We start from the raw sequence: 27643 nt of genomic DNA on the forward strand, positions 1-27643 counted from the left end.
TGTCAGTGGAAGAGTAAGTGCTTTTCAGAGCTGAGGGAGCCCTCAGACAGGTTCTACCTCTGTAATCCCTCTGCAGACACAGGGTTGGCAGCCCCCTGGGAGTGCTCCTGCCCAGGGGTGCCCAGGGGGCGAGGGACAGTGCTCACTGCAAGGGTGGGGTAAGAAAAGGATCAGTCTGCAGCTATATTTGCACCCCATCTTTCTTTTATGTGTGAGGTTTATCAATACATAGGACAGAGGATCTAGCGTGTCTCTGCTGCCAACAAAAGGCTGAAAATTAGGACTAATTTTCACATTTTACGTTTGATTTTTCTCTACTCAGACTGAGAACTGTTTCTATAAGCTCTTCCTTCTTGTTCCTGAGACTCTCCAGCCCACGATACAAGGGTGCAGTCAAATGTGCATGGATGTAGCAGAATTTAACCCACAATAGGGAGACACTGAATTAAATGAGCATTTTGCAAAGGGCTGATATGTCTCTGGGCAGCCTAAGTTCATTACAGTTATGTAAGTTTTCTTAAAAACATAATTGAAATTGGAATTATACTCCCCCAAGTATGCTGCAAGATGTAACTTGGAGCTGTAGCAAGCAGAGCTTTGCTTGACCTGCTCTTTCTGTCCCTTTTCTGCCATGAATTTGGCAAGGCATCCCAGGGAGTGGGATCAAGAGAAGCAGTGACAAAGGCCTGACTGCCCCAAATGCTGAGGTGGGTTTGTAAACATCTGCAGATACTGCACAGAATTGTAGTGGCAGCACAGAGGGCTCCTCACTTCAGGAATTAAACCAGGAATGCAGTGTGGAATTTGAGAGAACAGAGTTCTAGCAATCCAAAGGAAAGAGCACCCTGAAATGAGTGAATTGAATGGTGCTCTGAAGTTTAGCCATGAAAGTAGCTCAAGAGCATTGCTGAATTGGATGTCTGTTTATTCATGATCACCACCACCATGGAGAGATTATACATAATAGAAATAAACTTTGCTTTAACTGAATACATTCACTAAGCAGAAATAATTTCATTTTCAAGGCTAGATTTTTAGGAAGGGGTATATGTCCAACCATTTCTCTTTAATGAGAGATAACCCCCACATCAGAACTTCCTTGGGGAATTCAGATCTAGGACTAGCTCTGAGACCAGTTTCTTATTTTAATTACTGCTCCCACATTAACAATTGCTCCCACAATGTCGATGAAATCCACCTACATAAATCAGCAGCAGCAGGACTCTTTAAAGCTTATACAGACCTAGGCTTTGTGCTGACCTCTGCACAGCATCAGCCCCTTGCTGGGCCATCTCCACAGGAATGAATTGTATCCAGAAAGCACAGCGGAAGAGATTCAGATTAGTATTCTACATAAGGCTTTTAATATTGGGTAGCATAAAGGTCAAGTAAATAATCTAAAAATAACTAAGCATTAATGCTATGAAGACCCTGTGCAGAAGTTACCCTTTGTCTCTTTGGTGCTTACAACAAGCAGTTTTTACCTTTCATGATCATATTGTGAATTACTAAACTTAATCACTGAGGAGTTGATTTCTTGCTGATCAATAGTGGCTCCATAAACTTTAGTAAAGTTATTTTAAAGTGTTTCAATTACCATTTAACCAATTTGATTATTGTTTTAAATGTTTAGGCAAGCCATTCTTAAGAAGTGAGCGCTGCTCTTGCACATTGATTCAGCACTGAACTCCTTAACTAGCTATGCATGCAGTTTTGTATCGATATCTTAACTATTTTCAGTTAATTAGACAGCATGATTAAGATCATATGAGTTGAATTAACAGGTCAGTGCATCATCTCACTACAATTGCATCTAGGATAACTTGACCTAAAAGCCGTATGAAAAGGACAATTTAGCCTTCCCATACTCAAGATACTAATTTTGAATGTGATCAGCCCAATGTTTCATGGAAAGTCTTCTCTTTTGAACTTCTATACAGAATTTCTGCTTTGAAAGGTGAGTTTCTAGTCGAGACATATGGGTTTCATACAGTGGTCCAAACAACCATTTGCATAAAAACTGCACAACACAATAACAGAGAAAATTCTTCACTTCTTATGCCATATTGCTCAATTCATATTTAGCATGCACATCATTTTCTTCTCCTGGCTGAGGATCCGAGTGATGAATTTCAATAAAAATGACATAGATCATTGCTCCAAGTACACCTCCCAGCAGAGGTGCAACTATAGGAACCCACCACCAATTATTACCAGCCCTGTAAGACAAAAAGAACAAGAATTAGTGTTATTTGTTACTCTGGTGAACACCTTTCTGTGAATTAGTCCCTGAACAGATCCAGTGGTGTGCCACTTGCTATACTGCAGACCTGTTTTGTCTCACATTTCTGTAAATGGGTGACACCCCCATCTGCCCTACCCAGGCTGGTTCTGATTGAAATGCTAAATAACAAGCACCAGACATGCTCTGTGTGCTGTACTTGCTGTATTTTAGAAAATAAGGCCTTTTTACTGCGTGTCTGTTTGAGGACAGAGGATGATTTCTGCCTTGTGACAAGCACGTTTCACTGGCTTGCAGTGAAATGAAAGGGCACGTATTTATTGCCCAGCAATCTTCACTTGTGCTGTCCCCAGATGCTTGTGAACAGATTTTTAGGATTTAGGTTACAAAAGTGGCTTATTTCGTCTGCATGAAATAAGCCACAAGTTCATACCTGAAATAGTTTATACTATCTTCCTCTTGGCAAATATAGTAAATTAAACCGATTTTTGAGTAAATTTACCTTAAGCAGTATAATAAAATAGAGTGACTGTAAAGTTGATTATCCTTAACTGGAGTGGTCAAGATTCAAATTTCATGATGTAGTATCTTATCTCTATGTTTAAAATGTGGTGTCTTTCAGCAAGAGGCAAATAAATGCTTAGAAGTTTTATGCACCTAAACTTAATCTTAGAATTTTTGTATTCACTAAGAAAGTCCAGCATGCTGATTCCACTGAAATGTTTACATTTGCACAATTACCAGGATTTAATTTTAAATATGCAGATTTATAGGCATATTTAAAGTAAGACTTCCACCATTGAACTGTATAAAACAGTAAATAACAACCTTTTTATGCAGGAATATTGGGCTGGTAGAATTGCTCTCCTTTTCCTAGAGGTCCACATTCAGGCAGTAAATAACTGAGTATGCATGTCAAAGCACAGAGTCTCTTGACTGTACTGGTGCATTAAGGTGTTTTGATTTGATAACATGCTGTATTAATTGAATATGTGAGTCTCCAATGAAAATCCAGCTACCTCAATTTCACGCATATTGAAAATGGAGATTTTTTGTTTTTCTCCCAGAAATACAAAGGGACAAATTAATCTGTAAGAGGAACTTTACAGGAAGCTGCAGGGGAGCTTTTAAACTGTCAGGATAATTATTCAACACTCAGTTGTGTAGCTTTATGCAGAAGTGACCTTGTGTTTGTCACAATGCAATAATAGAACTGGGAGAATATTGGTGTCCTGTTGATTAGGCTACTACTCCTCATTCAGAAATGCCTTGCATGTGTATGTTTTACCTTTAGAATTATTCCTATTTTGCCCTGAGGATATAAAGTTACTTCTAATGTTATTTTACTGAGTTTATAAATCTGTTTGTTTCTGAATCATGGATGGCTGTTGAGCACTTGAATTTCTGGAACAAGCACGGACTAATATTTTATTTAATTAATCAGCAGAACAAAAGTTATATCAAGTACTTGCATGTATTCTTCTATGTTTATACGTGGGTGTGTAATGAAGGTGTTTCTTGGCAGGTTTCTCTCAGCCTGTTCCATGATCTGGCCTGTGCCTTGTCAGCTCCTGCATGACCTTCTCCAAACCACGGGCTGTGTTTGCAGCAGCTGCCGCCAGCCGTGCGTTGGATAGCCCGTGCTCAGCTGCTGGGTGCGAAGCCTTTGGAGAGGCTGCTGCCAGAGCTGCCGTGAGGTCAGTCAGGACCCGGCCCGGGAGGGGCTTCTGTGGCACTCGGTGCTGTGTCATTGGCACAGGAGCAAGAACTCGCTGTGCCAAGCACAGATGGCCAAAGGCCCCTGAGTGCCCTCAGCCCCTGGCTGTGCCCCGGGGCCAGCTTTGCTGCCGGCTTAGGAGGGCACCCAGCCCGGCCGCCGCAGAACTCAGCTTGGCTGCGGGAATTCCTGGGGAACTACAGCGTCTGAGCTACAGGGACTGGGAATTTGGGCCCATTAGAACTTGTAGATACACTTTTCACTAGCCAGCTGCTGCGGGAAAGGGAGATACCGCTGCTCGTGAGGTAACCCGGGCTGCAGGGCTGCACCCCGGGGAGAATGCTAAATCCTGCTGAGGCCGGAATGCCGGTGCAGACAGGAGATTCCCTCCTGGCCTGCCCGCAGTGCAGCTCCGCTCAGCGCTGCCGCCCCGTCCCCGGTGCCGGCGGCCACGAGGTGTCAGCGTTACCGCGCCGAACCGCGCGGGCTGCCCCGGGCTGCCGAGGAGCGCTGCTCTGGAGAGCCCTGCCTCCCTCTCTCATTGCTCTTCCATGCTCGGTTTTGCCTGTCAAAATCCAGTCTGGTATCTGGACTCAACGCTCTTGGCTGTTCTCTCGCTACAGACAATACTTTGCTCCCCAAACTTTACTTAAGCTTATCAGAATATTAAGCATGTGCTTAAGAAAGACTCCTGGAAATTACTTCTTTTTCCCATGGAAAATGGCATCCGTTTGCTGCCACTCACACAGCCGACACTGGGGTGCCAACCTAAAAATTTGCAAACTTTGCTGCATTTCTCCAAATGTTAAGCTACCAGCAAGTAGTACCCTTTACTCCCTTACAGCCAGAAACGCCACCTTGGAGAGGATATCCAGAGCCTGGGGAAATTACTTATTTTCCCCATGGAAAATGGCCTCTGGTTGCAGCTACTCACACTGGCCAACACTGGGGTGCCAACCTAAAAATTTGCTAATTTTCCTGGATTTCTCAAAATTCTCAAGATTTTCTTAGGCTTATCACAATATTAAGCATGTGCTTAAGAAAGACTCCTGGTTCTCTGATGGGAGCCTTTAACCAAAACAAACCATGGCTAGGGAAACCACACCCTAGCTTGTGTCTTTGGGCTTGGTTTTGGGGAAAATGCTCCTTCGGGTGTCTGTGCAAAATGCAGTAACAGCAACATTTTAAAAATCCCTGCTCAAATGCATTCCTATCATCTGGACAATTCCATGGTCCAGCAGAAGGGCTCCCCTCCAGTCTAGTTCCCTGCCTGAGAACGTGATAAAACCAGCATTTATTGTACCTTCAAGCACAAAGAAGGGTAGAGGGGTTTTCTCTGCTGTGAGGTAATTATCTCAATGTTTAGAGCATTTGCTTGGGAGCAGTGTAGAAAGTCTTGCTATTATTTATCTGTCTGTTCCAAAGTGAGGATTTCCTGGTGATCCTGGCTGTTCTATAGTCCATGCTTGAACATTCACTGACATGGACTCAGTAGCCTTGGGAGATGCTTCCATCCTCCCCCAAAGAATGTTCAGTGTCCCCTGAGCATTTCCTGCTGCTGGGTTTGTACAGCACTCCCCTCGTGTCTCTGTGGAGGTTTCATGCTCGGGCCCCAGTTCCTGGACATGCCTTTACTCCAGAGCTTGAACACCAGCCTCAAGGTTGTGAATTCCATTTAAATGAAGATATCCAAGGTTTATTTGTCAACTGTTGCTGTACCACTTTAAGTTGCTCAGGTACAGCAGAGCATCAGGCAATTTAGGATCCTAACTACAATAATTCAGGCTTTTCCCATGGCTCTTCCAGCTATCTAACAAGGCTCAGGTTCTTCCTAAGCCTCACCTGGATCTGTGCAGTCAATAAATAAGGACATATTCCTGTTATATATTCCCTTGGACTTGGCTATAGCTGTAGACTTTTAACTGAAGGCAGGGAGGAAGAATTCTTCCTCAATTTTTCTCATCCCTTATATTGTTTTAAGTTCTGGCAAGGATCAGAGGTCTTGTATGTTATTTTTTATGTTCACATTTTAAAATTTCTTAACAAGATCTTTACAGTGGGTCTGCATTCTCGCTCCTACATGAAACCTTAAACTACACTAGGAAAGAGTCCATATCGGTGTAGATGTAGAGTTTTCTTGTAGTTTTTTTCATGTGTGGCCATACTTGTAGAGAGAAGGGGAGTTCACAGGTATTCTGTGACTAGATCAGGCTTCCAAACTTTCAGGAATGTAATAGCCAACTTCATAATACATTACCAATTATAGAATGACACAATGGCTAATACCACAGCCCGCAACTACTTGTGATTACACAGGTATGAAGAGAGGAGAATCCTGAGAGTGGGATGTTGCTCTGTGTGTCCTTGTTTTTTAAAATAAGTGGTAAGAGCTACTCGGGAGGAAAAGTTTGGATGTAGCCAGACCAATGAGCTGATCTCCCACCAGCAGCTGACCAGAGCTGGGCTACATCCAGCCTTGGCTCTGGCCTGTGCTGTGGCTGTGTGCCTGTTTCAGCTGTGCCATGCCTGGTTTTTTTGTATGAGGAAAGCTTTGCTACTGCTTTCCTCACATAAGGTACGTGATTTGTGTAAATAGAAATCATACTGAATAAATAGAGATTATTTGTGCTTCTTTTATTTCTTGCTAAAATAAAATCTCTACTAAGCAGAGCTCTCCAGTGGCCTACAGTACTACTGGGGATTCCTACTTGTAAATAACTGGGAAAACAAACAATACAAAAATAAACCAAAATATCTGCTTCCTGATGACAGATTACTCTTGCTTAGATACCCCAGAGTGCCTCTTACCCTGGCTACGTGTAAGATGTGTACTTGATGTGCAACTAATTAGCTGTGCATTAGGCCAGCCAAGAGCATGTGTGTGCGCACACGGGGGCTTGAGAGGGCTCTGAAATGTGGGAAAATGAAAGGAGCTTTTCCATTCTCTCCTTCCCTCCCAGCCAGGAAGTCAGGCTTTTAGATTGCTGTATATTTCTGCAGTAACTCAAAAGTAATTATAGGCTAAATCAATCTGATATGTCTCTGTTTTTTACAGCACCCAATAAATATTTCCACCTAATTCTCTCCTGATTTTTTTTCCCCCAAAAGCTGTAGGACACAAGAAGAAAGCACTCATATTTTCAGTGACCTCTAAGAAGCTCTTATATTTTGGGAAAGGTCTTCTTGAAACAATGATTGATATTAGAGATTATGCATGTTTGATTTGCCCTAGGAGCAGGAAATCCTTTTTAAAGCCCAGTTCCTAGAGGATATCTGGCTTAAAGTGCATGAATAGCTGCTTCTGGTATGTAAAGAATTACCTGTATGTATATAAAGTATGACTTGGTACCATGTTGAATCAGGATCTTACTTTCCTAGAAACATTTTTAGCCAGGAGCGTTTGACTTCATCTCCAGGCATACTTACGTGAATACTTCCATCCCCCATCCTGCAATGGCTGTGAAGAGCCTTGGGCCAAGATCCCTGGCTGGGTTCATGGCACAGCCACTGTTCATTCCCAAGGAGCAAGTAAGAACAATTATAAGAAGTCCTACTGCAATTGGCTCCAGGCCCTTGGGTACGCTGTTATTTTTGGTGTCAAAAATAGCAAATATAGCCAGAAGAAGAACAGCTGTTGACATCACCTGGCCAAGGCAAAGAAAAGAATATTGAATAAATATATGTAGATTCTTTCCAGTAATGAAAAGAGGGGCTATGGCAGCTTTGTGGATTGGAGTGGCTTAGAGGTGGTATTTAGTTTTATCCCACTATACAGAATAGCAAAATTTGGAACTCTGTGCCTTTCTACTTCACAGTAATGAGAAGTTTTGATATCTGTGCTGAAAGACAAAGACAAGAAATGTGCTGAGGAAATTTGAAAAAAAAAAAAAAAATCTGCCATAACCAGGTGGGGAAATTCGAAAAAAAAATCTGCAACAAGAAGATTTAAAAGGCATCTCCTGTGTGAGGTCTAATGCTTTGTTTCCACTTCATTTTTCCTGTTAATTTTACACTTTTATTCACTCAATTTTTGGTAGTTCTGCCACTAAAGCAGTTCCATTGATATAGAAGTGTTTTATGTAACTGTAGTTTATGCTGATAATTTAGACTAGATATGCATCTTTGTCCAGGTATTGAAAAACATCAGAAGAAAAAGTGAAATCCGTCAAGTCAAAACTGAGCAGCTAAAATTAGGAGTACTCAAATTAGGGTTGCATGTATAACTGTACCATGAACTCTGTACTGCATATGCTAATTGAGCCAGTGAAGGAAATTTTCCTGGAATTACTTCAATGCAAGTACAGCTCTGCTTAAATCAAATGCTTTGTCAATGTTGATTTTGCTAATAATTAACTTGATAGGAAAACAGACAAAAGCTTCAGTGATGTCAAAACGTTCAATTTCTATACTGATTTGAAGAAGCTTAAGTTTCAGTGGTTTAAAAATTATTTGGTTTTCGTCTGCTTTTAAATTTGTTTTGAAACACGCATGGGTAAAAAATATCTTAGGGAAAAATCTGTTGACTGATCCAAAGATCAAAACTGTCTTTCTTACAAAACTTCAAAATAAGGCTTAGATTTTTTTTGAAGCCAGATTGCACCATCTTTTACGTAATGAATTTCGGTGTTCAGGCCATCCCTTGTTTTTCATCCCTTACTTATGCAGTATTTATTTCATGTATTCCTGAAGAAGATGGGTAAGTTGATTAGAAGTATATAAAATATATGAAATTTCATTTTTTGCTGTTGAATAAGTGGAATTAAAGGACAAAGCTTAGAAATGAAGTTGTGGATTTTTCAGATTCAATAACTTGAAAAATAAATACTACAAATCTATCTGCAAAAAAGAAGCTTAGAGAGGTGGCTTGTGGAAGCAGAAAACTCAGTTGTTCAGGGTATGTTAAACTGTCTGCTTAAGCATTATTTAAGGAATAATAGGTCCACAAAATGGGCTGGATTTTGATGTAAGTGGACATGACTGCTGAGATTTATGGAGAAACATTGATTTATGCTGAGCAAAACCTCTTACATGTATTGCTTTAAAGACATTTTGAGTGCAACAATTAAGATGATGTATGAGAAAGAACAACTTGAAATTATTTTGCTTGTAAAATATAACCCCCTGCAAACAGCATTGCATTCTCATTGTATTGTACAAGGGGACATCTGGCCAAAATGGTGAGGTTTGGCACAGTTTTTAGCTCTATGTGTTTTTTACTGCTTGGCTTTACAGGGTTTTTTACATTTAATTTGTAGAATTAAGATAGCAAGTGCACTTACCTGATCTGCAAATCCATTTACGAGGGTCAGATAGGGAGCTGGATATGTTGCAAAGATTTGTGCTGTTGCATTTGGTCCTGTGACTTCAAGTTTTCCATCACTGTACTCCATAAAGGCATCTGTAGAAAAAAGCCAGTAACTGCTTGCACTTCTCCATAAACTTTTCTAGGTTTTCTAGGACTAGAATATATGTGATAGGTCTGTGTACTTCACATTCTCACCTGAAACTGATCTCGAAGGTCCCTTCCAACCCAAACCATTTGGTGATTCTCTGATGTTTTTTTTTCCCTAGGAGCACCATTATTGGATTTGAGGTGATGTACTCCTCCTACCCTCCTGTCTCATTTCTCCTCCTGTGCCTTGTTTTGTGTACCACAGCTTTCCAAATGGGGCTGATCTTCCCCTGCTCATAGCTCCAAACTCAGTGCCAAGGAGCACTTTCTGATTCTCAATGCAAATGTGTTATTCTGCAAGAGGTGCTACATTTTTCATAATGACCCAGGAAGTGCACAGCATCCTGATTGTGCAGTTGTGGATTCCCAGCCACCAGGAATTACTGCTATTCCATTTGACAATTGTGCAGTTTTAGAAATAGGAAAATATTAAATGGGGCACTCAAATCTTCATAGACAGACATGAGTAACAAACTCTAATCCATTATTCTGTTAGTGGATCTGGTGATGAGATGATACTTGTGAATAAAGAAATAGCTCCCCATCTCCCATGGAAGTCATGGTGAGGGTGATAAGCTTCTCCTAAACCTAGCAGACAAATCTATTTCTCCTTGTTTCTGTTTTTTCCAGCTTTGCTTAAAGTCACAACATGAGTGCAGAGAGTTTACTTAGATCAAGCTCTTATTTGAAGAGTCAGATAATTCTGTGGCATTTAACTATTATCGGGAGAAAAAATGGAAGATCTCCTATGTCTGTTTTTCTACCAGTGGCTACTTCTCAGTGGACCTCAAAGAGTTCATGAAAGTCCTACAAGTTGCAGGAAGTAAAAGCTATAGAAGGGCTTTGGAAATTAATTGGAGCAAGAGGAGGACTTGAGCAGAGATAGGGATATGAGAAAATCCTGCACTCCTGAATATGAGGAAGATGTCCCTAACCTAGACGTAAGCCTCCAACTTTGGCTCCCTACCTACTGCTGCCCTTGTGGCAGAATACAGTGACTCCCCTGTCGTCCCCATGTACATGTTGACACACTGCTGCATCCTGGCCAGTGCCCTGATTCTTGTTGTCAGGCTTGAGGAGGACTTAAATTCAGATGAAAATCCTGTTGCAGAATTCCAGTATCCAAATTCTAACACTGACCTTAAAAAAGTAAACAACTCTTCCCAAAACAGTTCTCATTGTTCCTAAAGATTTTCCTCTTTGGGATTACTGTGGGTACTGAGCTGACATAGGAGGGGCATGTCCATTTTTGTTCTTCCTCGGCTGCACCTAGGCCCAGCACAGTCTGCAGACATAATGCCCACAGGAGGGAGATGTTGGAGGAGATGGGCTGGGCCAGTGGAAGCAGAGTTCTGGAGCAGGGGGTTGGAGCAAGTGATGCAACTGAGTGGATTCAGTCAGTCAGTTACTGTTTTTTCCTTTTCTGGCACATTGTGTAAAACCCCCTGTGCCTCAAGTATAGGAGGAATTTTTTTCTTTTTCCCTGTAAAATATGTAAGCTGTTTATCACTGTACCTGGAGTTCATTGCCTTGGAGAGTCACCTCTCAAGGGTGGTCTGAGGTTTGGTCAGGAGGGACTTGATCTCATATCCTGTACCCTCAATGAACGATGTTGGTGATTCTTGCCTACAGGCACTTGTAGCAGGTCTTTAATGTTTCTAATTTGCCTGGAAGATGGATAGCCCTATATCCTGGCTATTAAGTAATTTAAAATCCTTACTGAGAAATACATGATCTCAGAGTATCTGATTTCCCATGAATAATTTTTCTAAATATCAGAACATTTCCTGGAGTATTAAGTGTTTCAGTAAATTTGTAGGGTACCTGGAATGTTCAAGCCATTGTTTTTCCTTTCAAACTCTTTATGCGCTTTCCTTTCTTCTTTTGTAGCTTTATTCCTGCCATTAGCCCTGTGTGAGCAAGAGTCCTCTGCCTGCCTGACATTCATTGAAAAATTGGGGCCTTAGAGACTGCCTGACCTCTAGTTTGTCCTGTGAACATGTCTAAGGTGTACTCACTGTAATAAATCCCAAAGACAGCCGCTGCTCCAACGAATGCTCCCAGGAATTGTGCTAATATGTAAATTGGTAATTTGGTCCATTTTAATCTTCCAGTCACGCACATGGCTAATGAAACAGCTGGGTTTATGTGACCACCTGAAAAATAAATCAAAAATTAAGTCATGTGGATGACTCAGATACATGAGAATAGGTGAAGGATTTGTAAAGATGTGGGCACTTTTGAACACCAGAACAGTACATGGTTTTCTAGATGTTATTTTGCAGTTAAATGGTGACTGCAATTAAACTGAAGCAAGTTGGATGAAATCAGAGGAGGGAGGGCAAAAGTCACTAAGATGCATCTTTACTCTTGATGCTTGTGGACTGTGCTCTTTATCAGACTGCTGTCCTGCAGGATGTAACTTACAAACAACTTTTCCAGAAAAATAGTTACCTGCCCCCTTGGCTGGGATGGGAAGGTCCCTTATTCTGCACTTATTCCCTCTCCTCGAGGCCTTTGGCTTTATTTTTAGGGGAGAACTGGGGCAGAAGAACATTCCTTTAGTATCCCAAGCACATATTAGGATTAAGGACTGTTACTGGCTTGAGCATGTGTCTTGAGACAATTCTAGAGTACCCTGGATTTGTCATGTTTGTGTCCCTGTCTTCAACTTGGGGTTACTTAGGAACTCAATTTTCATGGAGACAAAATAAAATAACGTTAGAGCTGTCCAGTTTCATGTTGGCTGTTGGTGAGCTGTGCCTAGATGGAATCTGGGGGCAGCAGTGCATAGTCCTTCACCATGTTTCTATCTGGTTCTTGTGCTTTCCAGAAAGGTCCATGATAAGGAAACTGATAAAGTAGCTGTGCTGAAACAAAGTTCAGTTTCCTGTGAAACTTCCTTCCTTTTTTTATTGAGGAGTAGCTACATCTGAACTTATGCATGAAAAATATTTCAGTAGCATTGGAATTCTTCATGACAATTTTAGTTTCTAAAATACGTTTATTATGTCATATGGTCTCTTCCCTCAACATCTTTTGTCAACAAAAAAGGTGTTGTATGGTCTTGGAAAATTTTATTGCTTACAGATACATGGTTGCTACTTAAGAAATACAAATTGCCAAATAAATGAACAGGTACTTCTTTGTAATAAATACTGAATAATAAAAGCCCCAAATTTTGCAAGTACATAGGAGCCTTTGCTTATCTTCCAGATAAGGTCTTATTTCAGTCTGTAGGAATATCAGAAAAAAATGGCCTTTGTCTTTGGTAAAATAACTGAAAGAGCATGTCCTTTATCTGTCAAAGATTAGTGATGGAGAAAGGGCTTATATGTACAGTTTCTGTGTTTGTTTGCACTTCAGGTCAGTGAGTCATTATCTTATGAAATCCAGGCACCTTTGATACATAATGAACTGACAAACACAGATAACAAGCTGGATAAAACCTTCTTTGTAGCATTTCCAAATGCTGTCCTAGTAGCACCAGTCTCGAATTAAAAGCTGAATTCCTCACTGTGTTTCAAATTCTTCAGCACAGAGCAAATAGATAGATGGCACCTAATTTAACAGCCCTTCATGTGAATTTTGATTAATTATTGTCTTGTCTTTTGTTCCTTACTCTGGCTGGAATTAATAATTTTCCTTTCTTTCAACACCTGATTTTATTTCCCACCTGTATATAATACAGGGTGACTATGATGGCCAGGACAAGTTATAATAATATTACAGAGGCCTGATTAACATGAAATATGGAAAGGTAAAGTCTAGTTGAAGACCCTCATGCTGACATAGGGGAGTTACAAGATTCTTGGTTCCTGTACCACTGGTTTAAAAAAAAATTCACTTTGGACAGTGTGTTCCTCCTTTTGTAGTTACAGTGATCACAGTCATGTCTCTGAAATGCTAAGTTGGATAAAATAGTGGGAAATTATCTAGATATTGAGGAAAACTGGATGGAAGAAAATGAAAAAGGGGAATTTTCCTAAATAAAAAGCTCAAATTCACCAAGCATGCAGACTATGTATTTTGTTAGCATTAATTTATAATTACGTAATGAAAAATATTTTAGCACTACCTAAAAATGAGAATTTGACCCAAGAGCCTCAAAAATTGCTAAAAAATTCTGCACTGGAACTTGTATTTTGAAGTGTCCATTAGTAATCATGTGTTGGATAATAACAGCCTGTTGAAATATCTGTTCCTATTTTTCACAGAGAAAATGCACTGCATGCAGAATCCTTTGTCATGGGAAAAACACAGGAAGCACAATACTGCAACATCTGCAACTGCTCTGCCCTGCTGGGATTGAACTCTAATTTTCTACATAATGATGGAGATGAATATCCCTTAAAGGTGCAAATGTAGGCCAGGTCTTCACAGGTTTGTTTTCATGATACTGCATTAGAAGAGTTTAGCTGCCTCCATGTAAACCAAGAGCTGTAGTTAAAAGTTGTTCAGATAATAGGAATGTGCTGCTGAATTAATTTTGTGTGATATTAAGGAACAGTTCTGGTTTGTGTCAGTGGCAGTGACAAGACTGCCTGTTTTGTAGAACCTGGAGCATTTTCTAATGTGAGACTTTCTAATGGAAACCTTCTGCATCGTGCCTCTTTAAAAGAATTTGTAAAGAGAAGAGAAATGGCCACAGTAATTTCTGTTACAGCAACTATTTCTAATGTCCTAATTATACCTAAAGAAATTTGTCCAGGCCAACTTGACCCTCTTATGAAGGGTAAGAAATGCCTCTATGAGACCCGGAGTACAAGGGCAACCATGTGCTTTAAAGGCCAATATAAAGTAAACTCTGCATACAACACAAAGTATTGTGTATTTTTATGCACAGCATTGTTCTTGCAACCCATCATTTTCTATTTTAAAGGAAGACTTTAATTGTTAAATCATTTATGTTAATGTTTCCAATCTTAGTTCGGCCAAATTGAATGGTGGAACTGGGAGACAGGGCAGCCTCCAACATGGCACTTGTGGACACTGGTTAGTTAGCCCAGGTAATTTAGCCCTAACTAAAGAGAGACTCCTGACCAATACAGCTTGAGCAAGTGTTACAGCAGGAGTAAGGGGGAAAGGACAGTACACTGGCAGTGTCATTGAATGGATCTCTGGTACTGAATCTTTCTGCTGTTTCTGCTTTCTGAGATCTGCTGCTTCTGTGAATAATCAGACAGGAACAGACTTGCTACTGCCTGTCATAGGACATGAAGAAACAAATTGCACTCTGTAAGATGGATCCTGTTCATTTTACCCATTAGTGGGTCATTCTGCTTCCTGTGTAGCTGGCCACCATTTTATCTGGTGACTGCTGGATTGCTCCTTGTGGTTATTTCTTTAAACACAGTGCATGTTCTGCCTAGGATCATCTCTATTGACAGAATTTTCAAAGCAACACCAAGCAGATTTCTAATTTACATGGAACACTTTCCATAAAAGCCAGAGAGGTCTGCCAAGGTTTTCACACTGTAGTTGAGATCACAATTTGGTGGGACATTTTGTCAAACAGAAAGAATAGACGGAAATAAGAACACACAAGTTTTACTAGCAAAACTCTGGTGTGGACTCTGCTGTAAGGTGCTTACTGCTGCTAATTCGTGACTGTTTATACCATGGAGTGGAAGCCCTTTAACAAGGGAGCCTTGGCACTGCAGCAGTAAATGCTATACAAGAAAAAGAGCCACTTACCAGAAACGCCCCCGGACACGTAGACCGCGATGGTGACTGCCATGGCAAAGCCCACCGACACCGTCATGGGCCCGCCGTGCGCCCCGCGGCTCAGCACGGCCTGGCCCACGCAGCCACAGCCCAGGGCCTGGTGGGGAAAGGCAGGTGTAAATCACAGCTCTGTCTGTCAAGTGCTGCTGGATGGGACTTGGTATAGCTGCAAATGCTGTTGAATTCTGAAACAGTGCTGGGGTTTGTCATGTGTGCCATTGCTGGCTTTGCTGCAACGCACGTTTGCTTTTTATTTTCCTCGTCTCTGTCACAGGGAAGAATGTCTGCTAATGAGGACCTCTCTCCACACAGAAAGCTGTTCTCAGGCACAATGAGGGGATACTGAGCAGAACTTGGAGCCAAACAAGATTGCACTGCCTCTACAACAAAACTCTGCATCTGAAAGTGAAATTAATTCTGTGAGGTAAGTTCTCAGCTCCAGAGTGATGTGATAAGTGATGAAAAATTTGCTGTAAAAGTTATGAAAGATAGTTCAAAAAGCTTTTAATGTTTAGTGCTGAAACTATGGATTGAGACAACTTTCTGGTATTTACATTGTGTGTTATCGTTATGCTGACTTTATATCATCTATTTCTCTAGCAAAATATTTCACTGGCTCTGCAGCTTGAACAATTAACTGAAGTGGAGATATCTAAATAATTCACATTGAAGAATTCTAAATGGATTTAAACTAGTTTGGGATTTTTGTTGGTTCTTCTCAGAATAAAGTTCAGTAACAGGTTTAAATATTTGCTCAAGATGATGTTTATTCAGTTTGAAAGCCTCTGCTTACCTTCAAGCATATGTTTAGAGCCTATTAAAAATGACAGGAAACATATTCAAAGGGACAAAAACCTTTTAGTTTGAGATAGACTAGCTGATTCATTTCTGTGTCTTTGAAAATCTGCTTTTTAAATATATGCTTATGTGCTCTGCTGAATAAGGAGCCAATACTCTATGGAAGCTCTCAAATAATTTCTATAGTCTGAAAACTATTGCTTCTCTGCAGCAGTAAGTGATGTGAATCACACAATTTCTGGAATGTGACTAGATCTATGTTGAGCAACCTTATTGCTTATTTTCAGTTGTGAGGCAGTTGCATTCAGAAACTGCAAAGTAATGGGAAAATCTGTCTTGTCTTAGAAATAGACTGTACCAAAATTATTTGGTGATCGAGGTTTAACAAGCAAGTTCTGCTAGAATAGATGCAATTTAAACAGGAAAATCATACTTTTGTTTCCATTATTTCCCCAAGGGTTTCAGCTAATACCAAAATGTGACAGAAAAGCTCTCAATAAATTACACTCCTAAGCAGCTTTTGAATGCAGACGGCATTTCTAAGTGCCCCAAGACTGTGTCATGCCCAGGTGCAGCTCTTGCCTTGAGGTCATAATCATGTAAGCAAACAAAACACTCACTGGTGCCAGAGTGTTGCAGCTCTGGTTATGTAAGGGTAGGGTGGTGTTAGATAGCCACAGTTTATTGGACTGTATAATTAAAAGCTCCAGGACACGGGGCAAGCTCCAGTCAGCTGCTGTGCAACAGACGAGTCACGCTTGCGTTAGCCCTGCTCTCACCTGCAATGCACGTGATAAGCACAAATGCAGATAGCAAACCAAAATAACACACGTTGGAGTTGGTCACAGCTGAAATGACATCTTTTTTTAAACTTCATATGAGACAATTCATAATGCATTTGTATGTTTAAAGGGAAAGAATGGGTTGCTGGAATTCATAAGAATCTAGAGGATGTGGAATTAACATGCTCTAGTTCTCACTTTGCAGATTTCTTAAAAGGAGTCTTCCAGAAACTGCACCAAGCAAGATTTTGGGAAAGATATGACTCAGATGAAGAGCAAGTTCAGTAGACTGCTCTGGGCCCCTGCACATACTGGAGTGCAGATTGAATTCAGGTAAACAGCTCAATCTACAAGTATAGTGTGCACTTGAGCTCTGAAATGGCACAGGCAAAGTTTTGCAGATTCAAAGGCCATTCTTTTGAAAACATTACCCCTTTCTGTAAGGATGATGAAAAAGAGAACAAAGTTGAGAAGATGGTTATAGAAAAGGATAGGGGATAGCAACATCTCTGTATATCAACTACTAATTCACAAGAGAAGGGAAGGAAATAATGGAGGGAGGCTGTGGGCTCCCTTTCTTTATTACCAGAACTGAGGAGAGTCATACAGAACAGCTGTGTAGTCCTCTTGCACTGTAGCTCCTGCTCTGCAGGCCTTGTGGAAACACACAGCTACAGATGCTCCATTTCTGAGCTAACCTCTCTCTTCTACAGAGAAAACATGTGAGCCAGCTGTAGCACAGCTGCACTTGGTGGACCTGCTCATGTACAATGACTAAATGCTGCTGCAGGCACAGCCAGTGTGTGCCCAAAACTGGGAGCTGAGCCTGCAGGTCTGACCTGTGTCACTGTAATCCTCTCTCCTTTTGCTGACCTTTTAAGAATGAGAGAAAAGTGTTGCCTCATGCCTACTGTAGCTAGGTTGGCGCAACTGGAAACTATCACCTAGTCATGTAATTACACAAACAACAATTTAATACCTTGTAAGTCTTTGCTTGACTGAGTTAAGACCAACTAAATAACTTAGTTGTAATTAAATATTCTAATATTTTAGGCCAAGCTCAGCCATCACTTGCACCCACAACACTCACTGATTGAAGCACATGGAGTAAATGGGAGTTTAATTTACATAGAATGTAGCCAGATCTCTTTATCTTATCTTGTCTATCTTATGTTGCCAGGTTTTCCTCTCAGCAGTTGTCTATAGCTTGATGTGCTTAAAATTACTGGAGTACTTTCAGCACTGACTTGTTTTTGTTCATAAAGGCATTACTGCCCTGAAGAATATGCTTGGGTGTGGAATAACTCTCTGAACATTCTCTACAAAAAAAACTTGCTTCGTAGCCCATTAGATCATTCTCTTTGTCTTAGCTAACAAGGCTAATGTTAGGAAAGGAAAACAGCTGGCCTTCAATGAGTGTAAGGTCCTGTTACTGTCTGGAAGCTTGCAGGACTTTCTGTATCTCACTCACCAGAGAGATTATAGATAATTTTGCCTCCATCTTACTATTTTCAGGATTTTTCCAAATGCTCGTAATAGCAATTTTCAGTGTAAATAGGATTTCTGCAAGACCTGAAACCACAATTTTAGGGAATCTGTTTTCCTACATGGCCAGTAAAGTTTTAGACATCTTAAAGAATGCTTATATCAAAAGCCCCTTTCTAATCACACAGTCTTAGAAGTGGTGTGCATTTATAGCCACACCTTCTGACTGTCACATTAAAGAGGCAACCAAGCTTTTGAGCAGTGTGGGGGCAATGAGCTGTGCAGTGCTGGACTCTGCTCATCCCCAGCTCCAGCTGTGGTGAGACACACACCTGTAGTGGGTTCCACAAGTGTCCCTGCAGGCAGAGTGTGGCCTCCATGGCTGCACAGCTGATGATGCTGTGCATGAGTACAGGAACTCAGTGTGTTATACGGAATACAGTCAGCAGGTGCAAAAAAAATACTATTTAATCATAAACTGCTCACTTCAGCCATGAAATACTAGAAAAATAGTGGCTGTACTTGCCCTTCTGTGCAGGTAGGGATCTGTGCCTATGAAAACTTTACAGCATTCTTCATGGTGTACTGTAGTCTGGTGCAGTTCCCCTACCCAACATTAATATTTCCAAATAGGATTAGCTACTTATAAAAGTAGTAAATAAGCTTTTCAGTTTGAGGTGTGGTAAATTGGTGGTGTCTTCCTAAGGGAGTGTGTTTTAGAACTCACTTTCATTTCCACCCCCTTCATTTACAAAGCAAGTCTGCTTAAGAATTTACCTATTGAATTTCATAATAAGATGTTTTCTAATATTAGAAACTCTTTCCACACATAGATGTATTTTTGCTGTGTATTACATAGGATCTTAATTCAGATAGGGTTTCTAAGCATTCTTTCAACAGGGACAGTAATGCTAAAAGTAACAAAAAAAGAGACATGTTAGATCTTCTAAAATTCAGGGCATTAGCTCTGCAAGAATTCAGGTTACAGGAAAACCCTTTCAGGAAAGACCAGTCCTCATCCAATTTAATGTTTAATATTTGGTATATTTTGTTAAATCAGAGAGTACTTAAACTTTTAAAGGTAAGATAAAAATACAGCTTACCAGTCAAGCTTACCAGTCACAGCTCTTATTTTATCATTAATGAAATGTTTTGGTGGGTTGGGGAGGATTTCTGTACGTTATGATTTAATCAAGCTTAGAGCAATAAAAAGTCACTATATCCGTTCTCCTGATGTTCTTCTGGGAAACAACCAATATCCTCCTGGGTTCAGATGGATTTGAATTTTTTTTCAGGCTTGCTATCTCATAAATAAGGGGTGCGAAAACCCCCAAGCCCTTACATTTAGTTAATTAAGTAGTATAGATATAAGCCTTAAAATTATTGCCATTTTGAAACCATTTTCTAGTGACAGAAAGAGACATTACTACTTGGAGACATGACTTTAAATTTAATAAAACTTCAGATGATTTGCGTATATGAAGCTTTAAAAACGTATAAATATCAGGTTCAAATTGCTTTGTGGGAAAAAAATAATGAAAATATTGAATATGAAAATATGCTGTGTTATATAAACTGATGCTTTTAAATTTTATGAATGCTTTTGCATATGCAGTAGGAGACAAATAAAAGTTTGAAATCACCTAGAGAGAATGCAAAAGTCTGCATTTTCTCATATTTTGTTATGATTAATATTGCACACTCCATCCTGAAATGCTAAATGCTTTTCTTTCTAAATTATAGAGGGCAACTGGTTTGAGTCAGTTTCTTCACTGAAGCTGTTTTTATTTTCTTAAAAATTTTTAGAAATTCAGGAAAGAAAATGAAATGTAATATTCAGACACAAACTTTCAGGAGTAAAACATTGCCTGTTGGGCTAGAAAGAAAAGGCCAGGCAAAGGAACCAAATCTTACCTAGCAGCCTTGAATAGAAAAAGAACCTGTTCAGTGCTGCTTCCCTCCACCTTACTCATTTCTTCTTGAGCTATGATGCTTTGCTTCCTACCCCAACTGAAAAGCTTTAAATCTTTCTAAACTACTAAAATATGTTTAGTCTCTGCACCACCTCTCAGAGAACGGTAATATTGAGAAAGTGTGCAAGAGTGGGCATTGAGGAAGGAGGTTTTCTGTCCTCTTCCTGGAGTATAAGGGTGCCTGTTCCTTTTCTTTTACTCCTTCCTTTGCCTGCAGAAACAGGGGGGCTGGATCTCTGCTGTGTCCTCATGGTTAGAGGTACATGGTTAGGAGTAATTAAAATCTAAGCTGTTTGCTGTTGAGGGAAAAAAAAAAAGAAAGAAAGAAAGCTGAATGCTTTTAATAGTAAAGAAACCTGTGAGGAATGGGTTAGAGGAACTGAGTCACATTTGCCTTTAAACTGGACCATGGATTGGAGAGCTCCCTAGAATTTCCTTTCAACCAGAATGGTTTATTGAACTGTTGAGATCACAGATATAAACTCACTGCATAGCACAAACTACATTTATTGTCTTTTATTCTGTTCTCCAACTGTTTATGACAGCTTTAAAAAGTTATTACTTTTATTACCTTTCTTTTATTTGGTGAAACTTTTGAAAAAAACACCTTGTAAATTTGTGTCTGTGAAACATAAATTCAAGTTTTGCACTCACAGTTGAAGGTTGGAAAGATGAATTCTTCTGTAAGTCTCAGGCAGAGGTGCCTATGCTTCAGTCCTATAGATGCAAACTTTCTGGGGAGAAGGGGATCCACAAAAAAGGTTTGGGGAAATTTAGCTCAACTTACTGAAACCTCTTGGTTAAACAATGAGTGTTGAGTTAGGTGCTGGGGCTGATGTTGCAAAAATGAAAATAATTTTCTTCAAAGCTTTCATGTAACACAACATCTGAGTCACCTAAAAGTTTGATATGTCATATACTGGGGAACCTAAGTTTGGATGGAAAACAAAAGATTCCCATGATTTTTCAGAATGTTTTGCTGCCTAAATATTTTGGGATAAAAGAATAATTAGCTAACCTTCCTCTCAAATTTTTCACACTGCCTAATATTCAGCTGAATTAAAGAATGACTTCTAAAGCAGAAGGGCTGTCTAGAAAAAAAACCCCCTGATTCTGATAATAATAAGATTATAAAAATAACAACAGTGTGCAAGAACACCTCCTTAACCTCAGTACAACTAAGGGTCTCTGTTACCACTTCGTCTTCTGTTTGCAATGCTGATTTAGTACAGTTTCAAAAAGAAGAAGAGTTTGTATGTCTTCACCAGAATCATTAGCAAAATGTAATGCCATCAAAATATATGCAACTATATAACATTAGATTCATGAGTGGCATCTATTATTTATTGGTTGTACTATATTTTTGCTGCTAGAGACCCAAATGTATGGATCTCTGACATAAGAGCTGCTCTTCAAAGTGCAAACACTGCTAAGGCTCATGGTATTTGTAGCATTGTGTAATATTTTAAATGCTGAGTGACAGATCAAAATACCAATTATAAATAAGTTTTAATACCCTCTTCTCTAGCTTAGACAAACTTAAGTTCACTAAGAGCTAATTGTACAAGATTCTGTACTCTAGGAAATAAATTGCTGATGGCAAACAAGACAACTGTTAGAACATGCTGATATTTAATGTTTTACCTTAGACAAAACTTGCTGTAATTTTATCCTGTACAAAAAAGTCTCCCTTTCACGAAAATTTAGGACTTGGAATTTATCTTTGTTTAAAATTTCTAAGTAGTGGTTTTGTGTTAAATGTTAAACACCTATTTAAGGAGCAAAGGATCAAAAGTTGTGTTTTCCTTCATGTAATAACATAATGTAATGAGAATTCTAATGCATGTTTAGAAAAAGGGATATATGTTACCCTGCAGTATTGCAGTTAACGTGCACTGGAATGTAGGGCCACAAAAAGTAGATATAGAAAAATGGTTTCAATTTTAATCTTTTGGACTGAGCAAATCCATATAATGTCAATCTTGAAGATTTTTCTGAAGCAACTCAACCCTGCAACAGAGCAGGAGAAATAACTTGCATAATGAAGTGATCAGAATATAAAAACAGGACTAAAATATTTTGATGATAAATAGCCTTCCTCATTAGCTGAACTCTTTCAGGGCTGTCATGTATTCAGTTAATGCTTGTGCCTTGAATCCTCTAAGCACACACAAACATTTGCCTCCATGGGAGTTGGAAGAGGCTCCCCACCTCCAGCTGGAGACCAGGCTTATAGGAATATGTACATAGGAATACATATATAGGTATCTATTAGGAGCATATATACTCCCCACTTGTATTTATATGCTAAATGGAAGCCTGTGTTTTGTCTCAGCAAGGAAGTGAATGCTGTTCTGGCCTCTGGAGATCCTGGCTCCTGTGCAGCTCCTTTCTGGGAAACTCTGCTCAGTAAGATGCTCTTGAGAGTGAAAATGAAATAGAAACTGTGTTAGGTGAGCAGTAGCTGTTAAAGGAAGCCACATGGCCTATTTGGCATCTCCTTTTGGAACTGTTTCAATTCAGATATACTTAATGGTGTAAGTCAGAGTAAATCCTATTTTGGTTGAGAGCAATGCAGTCAAGTTCCAAAGAGGAATTATGGAGAGGAGCATGATTAAAAGCAGAGAGGCAGTTGGATAGGTGAGTTCCAGCCAGACTCACTAAAAAGCCACATAAACCATCTATCTGATGCAGCCTGGCTTCCTGACTCTTTTGTGCTAGCACACAGGTGTTGTCCCCCAGATTAACTCAGAGAAGTCCCCAAAGGAAATGTACTGAACCAGGAAACATGATGGAGAACTAAAAGCTCCCTAGAGAGCTCTTCCTCAAGGGAGACTCTGGGGCCAGTCCCAGCTGCCAGAGGCTGAGACTGTCTGAGGCTGGGCTCTCAGCCACCATGGTGCAAACAGGCAGGTGTTCTCCCAGCTCAGGATGCTTCCAGGCTCCTGGAGTTTCATGTTTCTTACTGAAATTGGGTGCTTTGCTAAGCATGGCTCACGTGGGCTGTGCCTGTATTATCATGTTGTGTAATGTAAGCACCCGAGAACCTGATTGTGGATCTCTTGGGAGGGATTACTTATTTGGAGCATCTCCAGTCTGATTCACTGGACTGAGCATCCATTAATGGTCAGCACATTTCCTGTGACTCTGGAGCTCATCTTCTACTTTATTTTCACCTGGAAAAAATTTTGGCTACGTGCTCTGAGTCCATGCTGCAAGGCAAACTGCAGCATGCTAAGTAGGGCTGACCAGGAGATTTTATCCAAACTGTGCCCAGTGCCTTTCTCAAGCCTTGTTGTGTCAAATCTGTCTGACATTGCAGGCCACACCCTGAGGTGAAGGCTGGGTTTTTGTTTGATGAGTGATTCCACTTCCTAGATTTCCTGTTTGTAAAATAATGTTGCAAGACTGAGAGTTACCAAAGATGGTAGCTTAGGCTCCTATTAGTATGTGGCCTTTGATGTTATTTTCCAGAAAAAATACAAATAGGTGATTTGGAGGGACAGAATTTCATCCAGCAGTGGGTCCCATATTTAGGTGTGGTCAGTTAGCACTGGCTTCCAGACAGAGCCTGTAGCTAACAGAAATGCTGTCTCAGCCTCACTCCCTGGCACAGGTGCTCTCCACAGTCTCTAAACCCAGTCACAGCAACCCCAAGTGGCTTTCAGCAAAAACATGAATCAACTGTGCTGTAGGCCTTGAACTCTCCTCTCCATTTGTAACAGCTTTAACACAGAGTTCTTCCACTATCCTGTTACTATAACTTGTTTTGCATACGTGCTGTTTTTCAAAGATTTCTGTCCTCTGACTCACTAGGGTGCCTCTTTCATTAGCTCCAATTGAAATTAAGGGTTTAATATTTATCTGTGCTTTAAGTGCTTATTAGCTGACACAGTTTAAAAGCTACAGCAATAAATACAATCACAGACTCACAGAACAAACTAGATTGGAAAAGACCTTTGAGATCATCAAGTCCAACTTATCACCTAACAACACCTCAACAACTAAACCATGGCACTGAGTGCCATGTCCAATCTTTTTTTAGACACCTTCAGGAACAGTGACTCCACCACCTCCCTGGGCAGGTGATTCTAGTGCCCAATCACTTTTTCAGTGAAGAATTTCTTCCTGGTGTGTAACCTAAACTCCCCCTGCACAGCTTAAGACAACAGCAGAAAAGGCAGTTTCTTCACAATAAACACTTGGTGCTGCTGTCACTTGTGCAGTCTGAACACAAGCTGAGGTATCCAAGCACTGAGAAAGCTGCAGCTTAATCCAGGTGAGGCTCTTTCTGCTTTAAACCAAGACTGAAACTAGAAAGGGTAAGAGAAATGAGAAACTCAGATTGTCAACAACAATTTTGTAGCTTCATTTTCTACTACACTCATATGGTGAATATACCAGAAAATAGGATCTGGGTTTGCATTTCCTTTCTAGCCTTGTGCAGCATAATATTAAATAATAGCATTTGCAGTCTAATCTGCACTTTAATATATTTTCTTCTCTTGCTTAATTTTATTAATGGAAAGAGGGGGAGGATCTTGTGGTGAGGGCAGAATACTGGAAGTCAGGTGATGTGGGTTATATTCAGAGTTCTGCCACAGGCTTCCTGTGCAGGCTCCTGTAATCAGGTTTGCTAATATACAAAATGAAGATAATGACATTTCCCCTCCTTACCAGGGTGTTGTGACATTTAATTCATTAATGTTTGTAAAGTGCTCTGTGCTCCTTGCTTCTAAATGTGCTCCTTACTGTAATAACGTCTTATGGATGGTATTAAATTTGAGAATAATGTTATTTTAGTGTCGGTGCACTTCAGTCGGCTGAACTGTAGTAAAGACCATAATTTCCAGTATTTTATGAGCTACTGGAATTTTTAGATGACTTACTTGAAATTTAGCTGATAGAGTTACAGTTATAAAACCTATGTCAGTACTGTGCCTGCTACCTTTTTCCCCCCCTTTTTCACTATGATGAAATATTTAGCAATACGCAATACTGCTTTGTCCAGACTAAAAGGAGAAAGAAAGAAAGAAAGAAAGAAAGTTTGGCATAAATAGACTAGTTGCTTGACTTCTAGCTCTGCTACACAGCCTGCTCTCTCCCCTGGTGAGTCACAGTTCCAGTGCAAAATGCACAGAAAAACTGCACAAGAAATTAAGTAAAAAAATAAAATCTGGGGTTATAAAATGGGAAATTTAGGTGTTAATCTAAGTTGTAGCAGTACTATAGGACCAAGCTATATATATATATAGATATGTAATAGTATATTAACAAAACAAAAAATTTTAACTTTTAACTTACAAAATCTCCGAAGGTTTGGTAATGCAACTCCCAATAAGTTCACTACAAATCACAAAGCTAAATTCCTGTATTACACAGGAAAACAACTAAAATTTTCTAAACATGCAGTACAATATGTTTGTTAATGTAAACAGAATCTGTGCATAAAATGAACTGCTGAGTTTTTAAAAACCAGGAGAGTATTAACAACATCCATTGTCTATATCTGGACTGTTCAGAGCGTGCTCCTTCACTGAAATTCTACTCCAAGATGAAATCTAATGCCAATCAGACAATTGTAATACATAAAACAATCTGGTTTTTATAGGCAGTGATAATTACATGGGGTGAAGAAAGGAATTACAAACTTACCATCATAGGAGCAATTCATTCAAGCTGTGCATGGTCAGGCTGTAACCTCACTGCTGGCACAGTACAAGAAAAACGTACATGTCCCCTTACAAGCACTGTCCAACAATAGATTAGTAGGAAGAAAGGAAAGCAGCTGACACTTACTATCAGTATAAAAGTTCCCAGGAACTCTGAGAGGGCTTCTTTAACCAGGCTGTTCTTCAAGGAAAATTTCTCCTTTAAACTCCTTTTGTTTTTCCGGCTCATTTTGGCTTCCTCTATTGCTCTGGTGCCCTAGTTACAAATACACACAAAATTTGTTCTGTATTCGTCCCTGCTCCAGCTGAACTTTGACACTTTTACTTAAACATTGAAATATGAGATTTCATCTTGTACAGCCAGTGAAATCATCTGACTGCAGGCATTGACAGAACCAACTCAACATGCCCTAACAATTCATGGGTTTGTCATTCTATGCCTTCTCTGAGTGCACTTCTATTTATACTGGTTAGATAATACCAGTAAGTTCACAATCAGATTTCTTCTTTTTTCTTACAGAATGGATTAATCATTACTTTTCCTATGTTACTTTTCTTTTTTTTTTTTTTTAAATCCTGTTAAGAATGAATAAAATGTTGTTTCTATCATCCTGATCAAAAAGAAAGGCAAAAAGATAAACCACAAGTAAGGAACCAATATATAGTTGCAAATTTCTGTCTGACCTAGATTGGGATTTAAACCATGCTACTATTGGTTGTCAAAGAATTTTTCAAGGGGAAGTTGTAAAGAGAGTGAATGCCTGGGAGAATTGTGTGCTGTACCCTGCACACAAAAGCCCTTAACTTCTGAGACATTTCAGTGGCTAATGAGGAATCTTACCTTGGTGATGTGTCTTGAATTTGCATATTCACTCACAATACTCTTTTTGGACTAAATGCCTTGCTCTCTAGTGAACTTCCCTGTTTACAAAAGAGCAACGAGGCAGAATAAATTAAGAACATTTAATGAAATCTGCTTTGGTCCAGTGGCTCCCTGCAAGGCAGAACAGGGAAGTGAAGCACTGAGTTACTATATATTTCCTGTATGTTTAGCTTAAAAGTGCATGGTTGCTATAATATGGACCATTATAATATTATTTTCCATGGTCTTAAGACTTGAAGTTGCCAAATATCTCAAAGAACTGCGCCTCCTAGAGAAAAATATTACACCTTTATTTCTTCAGCATCTTCATCAGTTTTATCAGATGTGATACAGACCTGACACTGTCTGGTTGATTTACAGGTATTTTCTGCTGTTTGCCTTGACACCTCAGTGCAGTTGTGGTAGATTATTTTGGCATATATTGTAGGTGAGGTTTGTATCTGTCCTAAACAGGGCAGAGCCTTACAGGGTTAGGGAAATTAGCCACTTGTTATCCCATCAGTGTTCCTCCTAGCCTCCAGCTAGCTCCTGATGTGTGTTCCCTGCAGCACTTACCACCACCAGCTTCATCCCTTAACCCTCCTGTTCTCCCCACCACCCACTTTTCATCCCTAACTGCTTTTCTGCATCCTTTCACTCACCTTTCTCTACCTGTGCATGCAAAGAGCAGTGTGTCCCCAGGTGGTTGTGGAAGCGCTGGCCCGTGGAGCAGCAGGAGCTGATGCAGCAGCAGATGGCAGCATCTGTGCTGGTGCTGCCTGAGCGGGGACACCGTGCAGAGGCGGTGACACTGCTGCAGGACAGCTCCAGCTCCTGCTCCTGCTCCACAGGTCCTGCCTGTGGCACAGGCAGCTGGGCCTGCCTCTGGGGAGCCCTGAAAATAGCCTGTGTACGGCAGCTGGAAAACCTTTA

The 27643-nt window shown here is 40.1% G+C and overlaps 2 protein-coding genes across 8 annotated transcripts in view; one reads left to right on the forward strand and one right to left on the reverse strand.

The window, feature by feature from the left end:
- Positions 1-27643, forward strand: part of ALDH1A2 (aldehyde dehydrogenase 1 family member A2) — a 178019-nt gene that overhangs the window by 87054 nt on the left and 63322 nt on the right. For 3 of the 4 annotated variants that reach the window (XM_064389235.1, XM_064389236.1, XM_064389237.1), the window contains 3 exons: positions 13629-13794; positions 15413-15562; positions 16924-17051. The gene's annotated coding sequence lies outside the window, so the exon portion shown is untranslated. Of the gene's footprint in view, positions 1-13628; positions 13795-15412; positions 15563-16923; positions 17052-24296; positions 24456-27643 lie in introns of those variants that run through there. The other variant, XM_064389238.1, reaches the window with a different exon arrangement.
- AQP9 (aquaporin 9) lies at positions 909-27511 on the reverse strand. Of its 4 annotated transcripts, none has more exons than XM_064389261.1 (7): positions 27373-27511; positions 25976-26104; positions 15109-15235; positions 11430-11567; positions 9239-9357; positions 7386-7603; positions 909-2219 (listed from the first exon to the last, which is right to left on the reverse strand). In XM_064389261.1, exons 2-7 carry the CDS (start codon positions 26075-26077, stop codon positions 2057-2059), a joined length of 867 nt encoding a protein of 288 aa, XP_064245331.1. In that variant the 5' UTR covers positions 26078-26104; positions 27373-27511; the 3' UTR covers positions 909-2056. The 4 variants fall into 4 exon arrangements, with proteins under 4 accessions (XP_064245331.1, XP_064245332.1, XP_064245330.1 ...); XM_064389262.1 differs by lacking the exon at positions 27373-27511 and adding an exon at positions 26690-26750; XM_064389260.1 differs by lacking the exon at positions 27373-27511 and having other exon boundaries at positions 25976-26444.

Source organism: Passer domesticus, chromosome 14 (genome assembly GCF_036417665.1).
Source record: "Passer domesticus isolate bPasDom1 chromosome 14, bPasDom1.hap1, whole genome shotgun sequence".
NCBI classification, from domain to species: Eukaryota; Metazoa; Chordata; class Aves; order Passeriformes; family Passeridae; genus Passer; species Passer domesticus.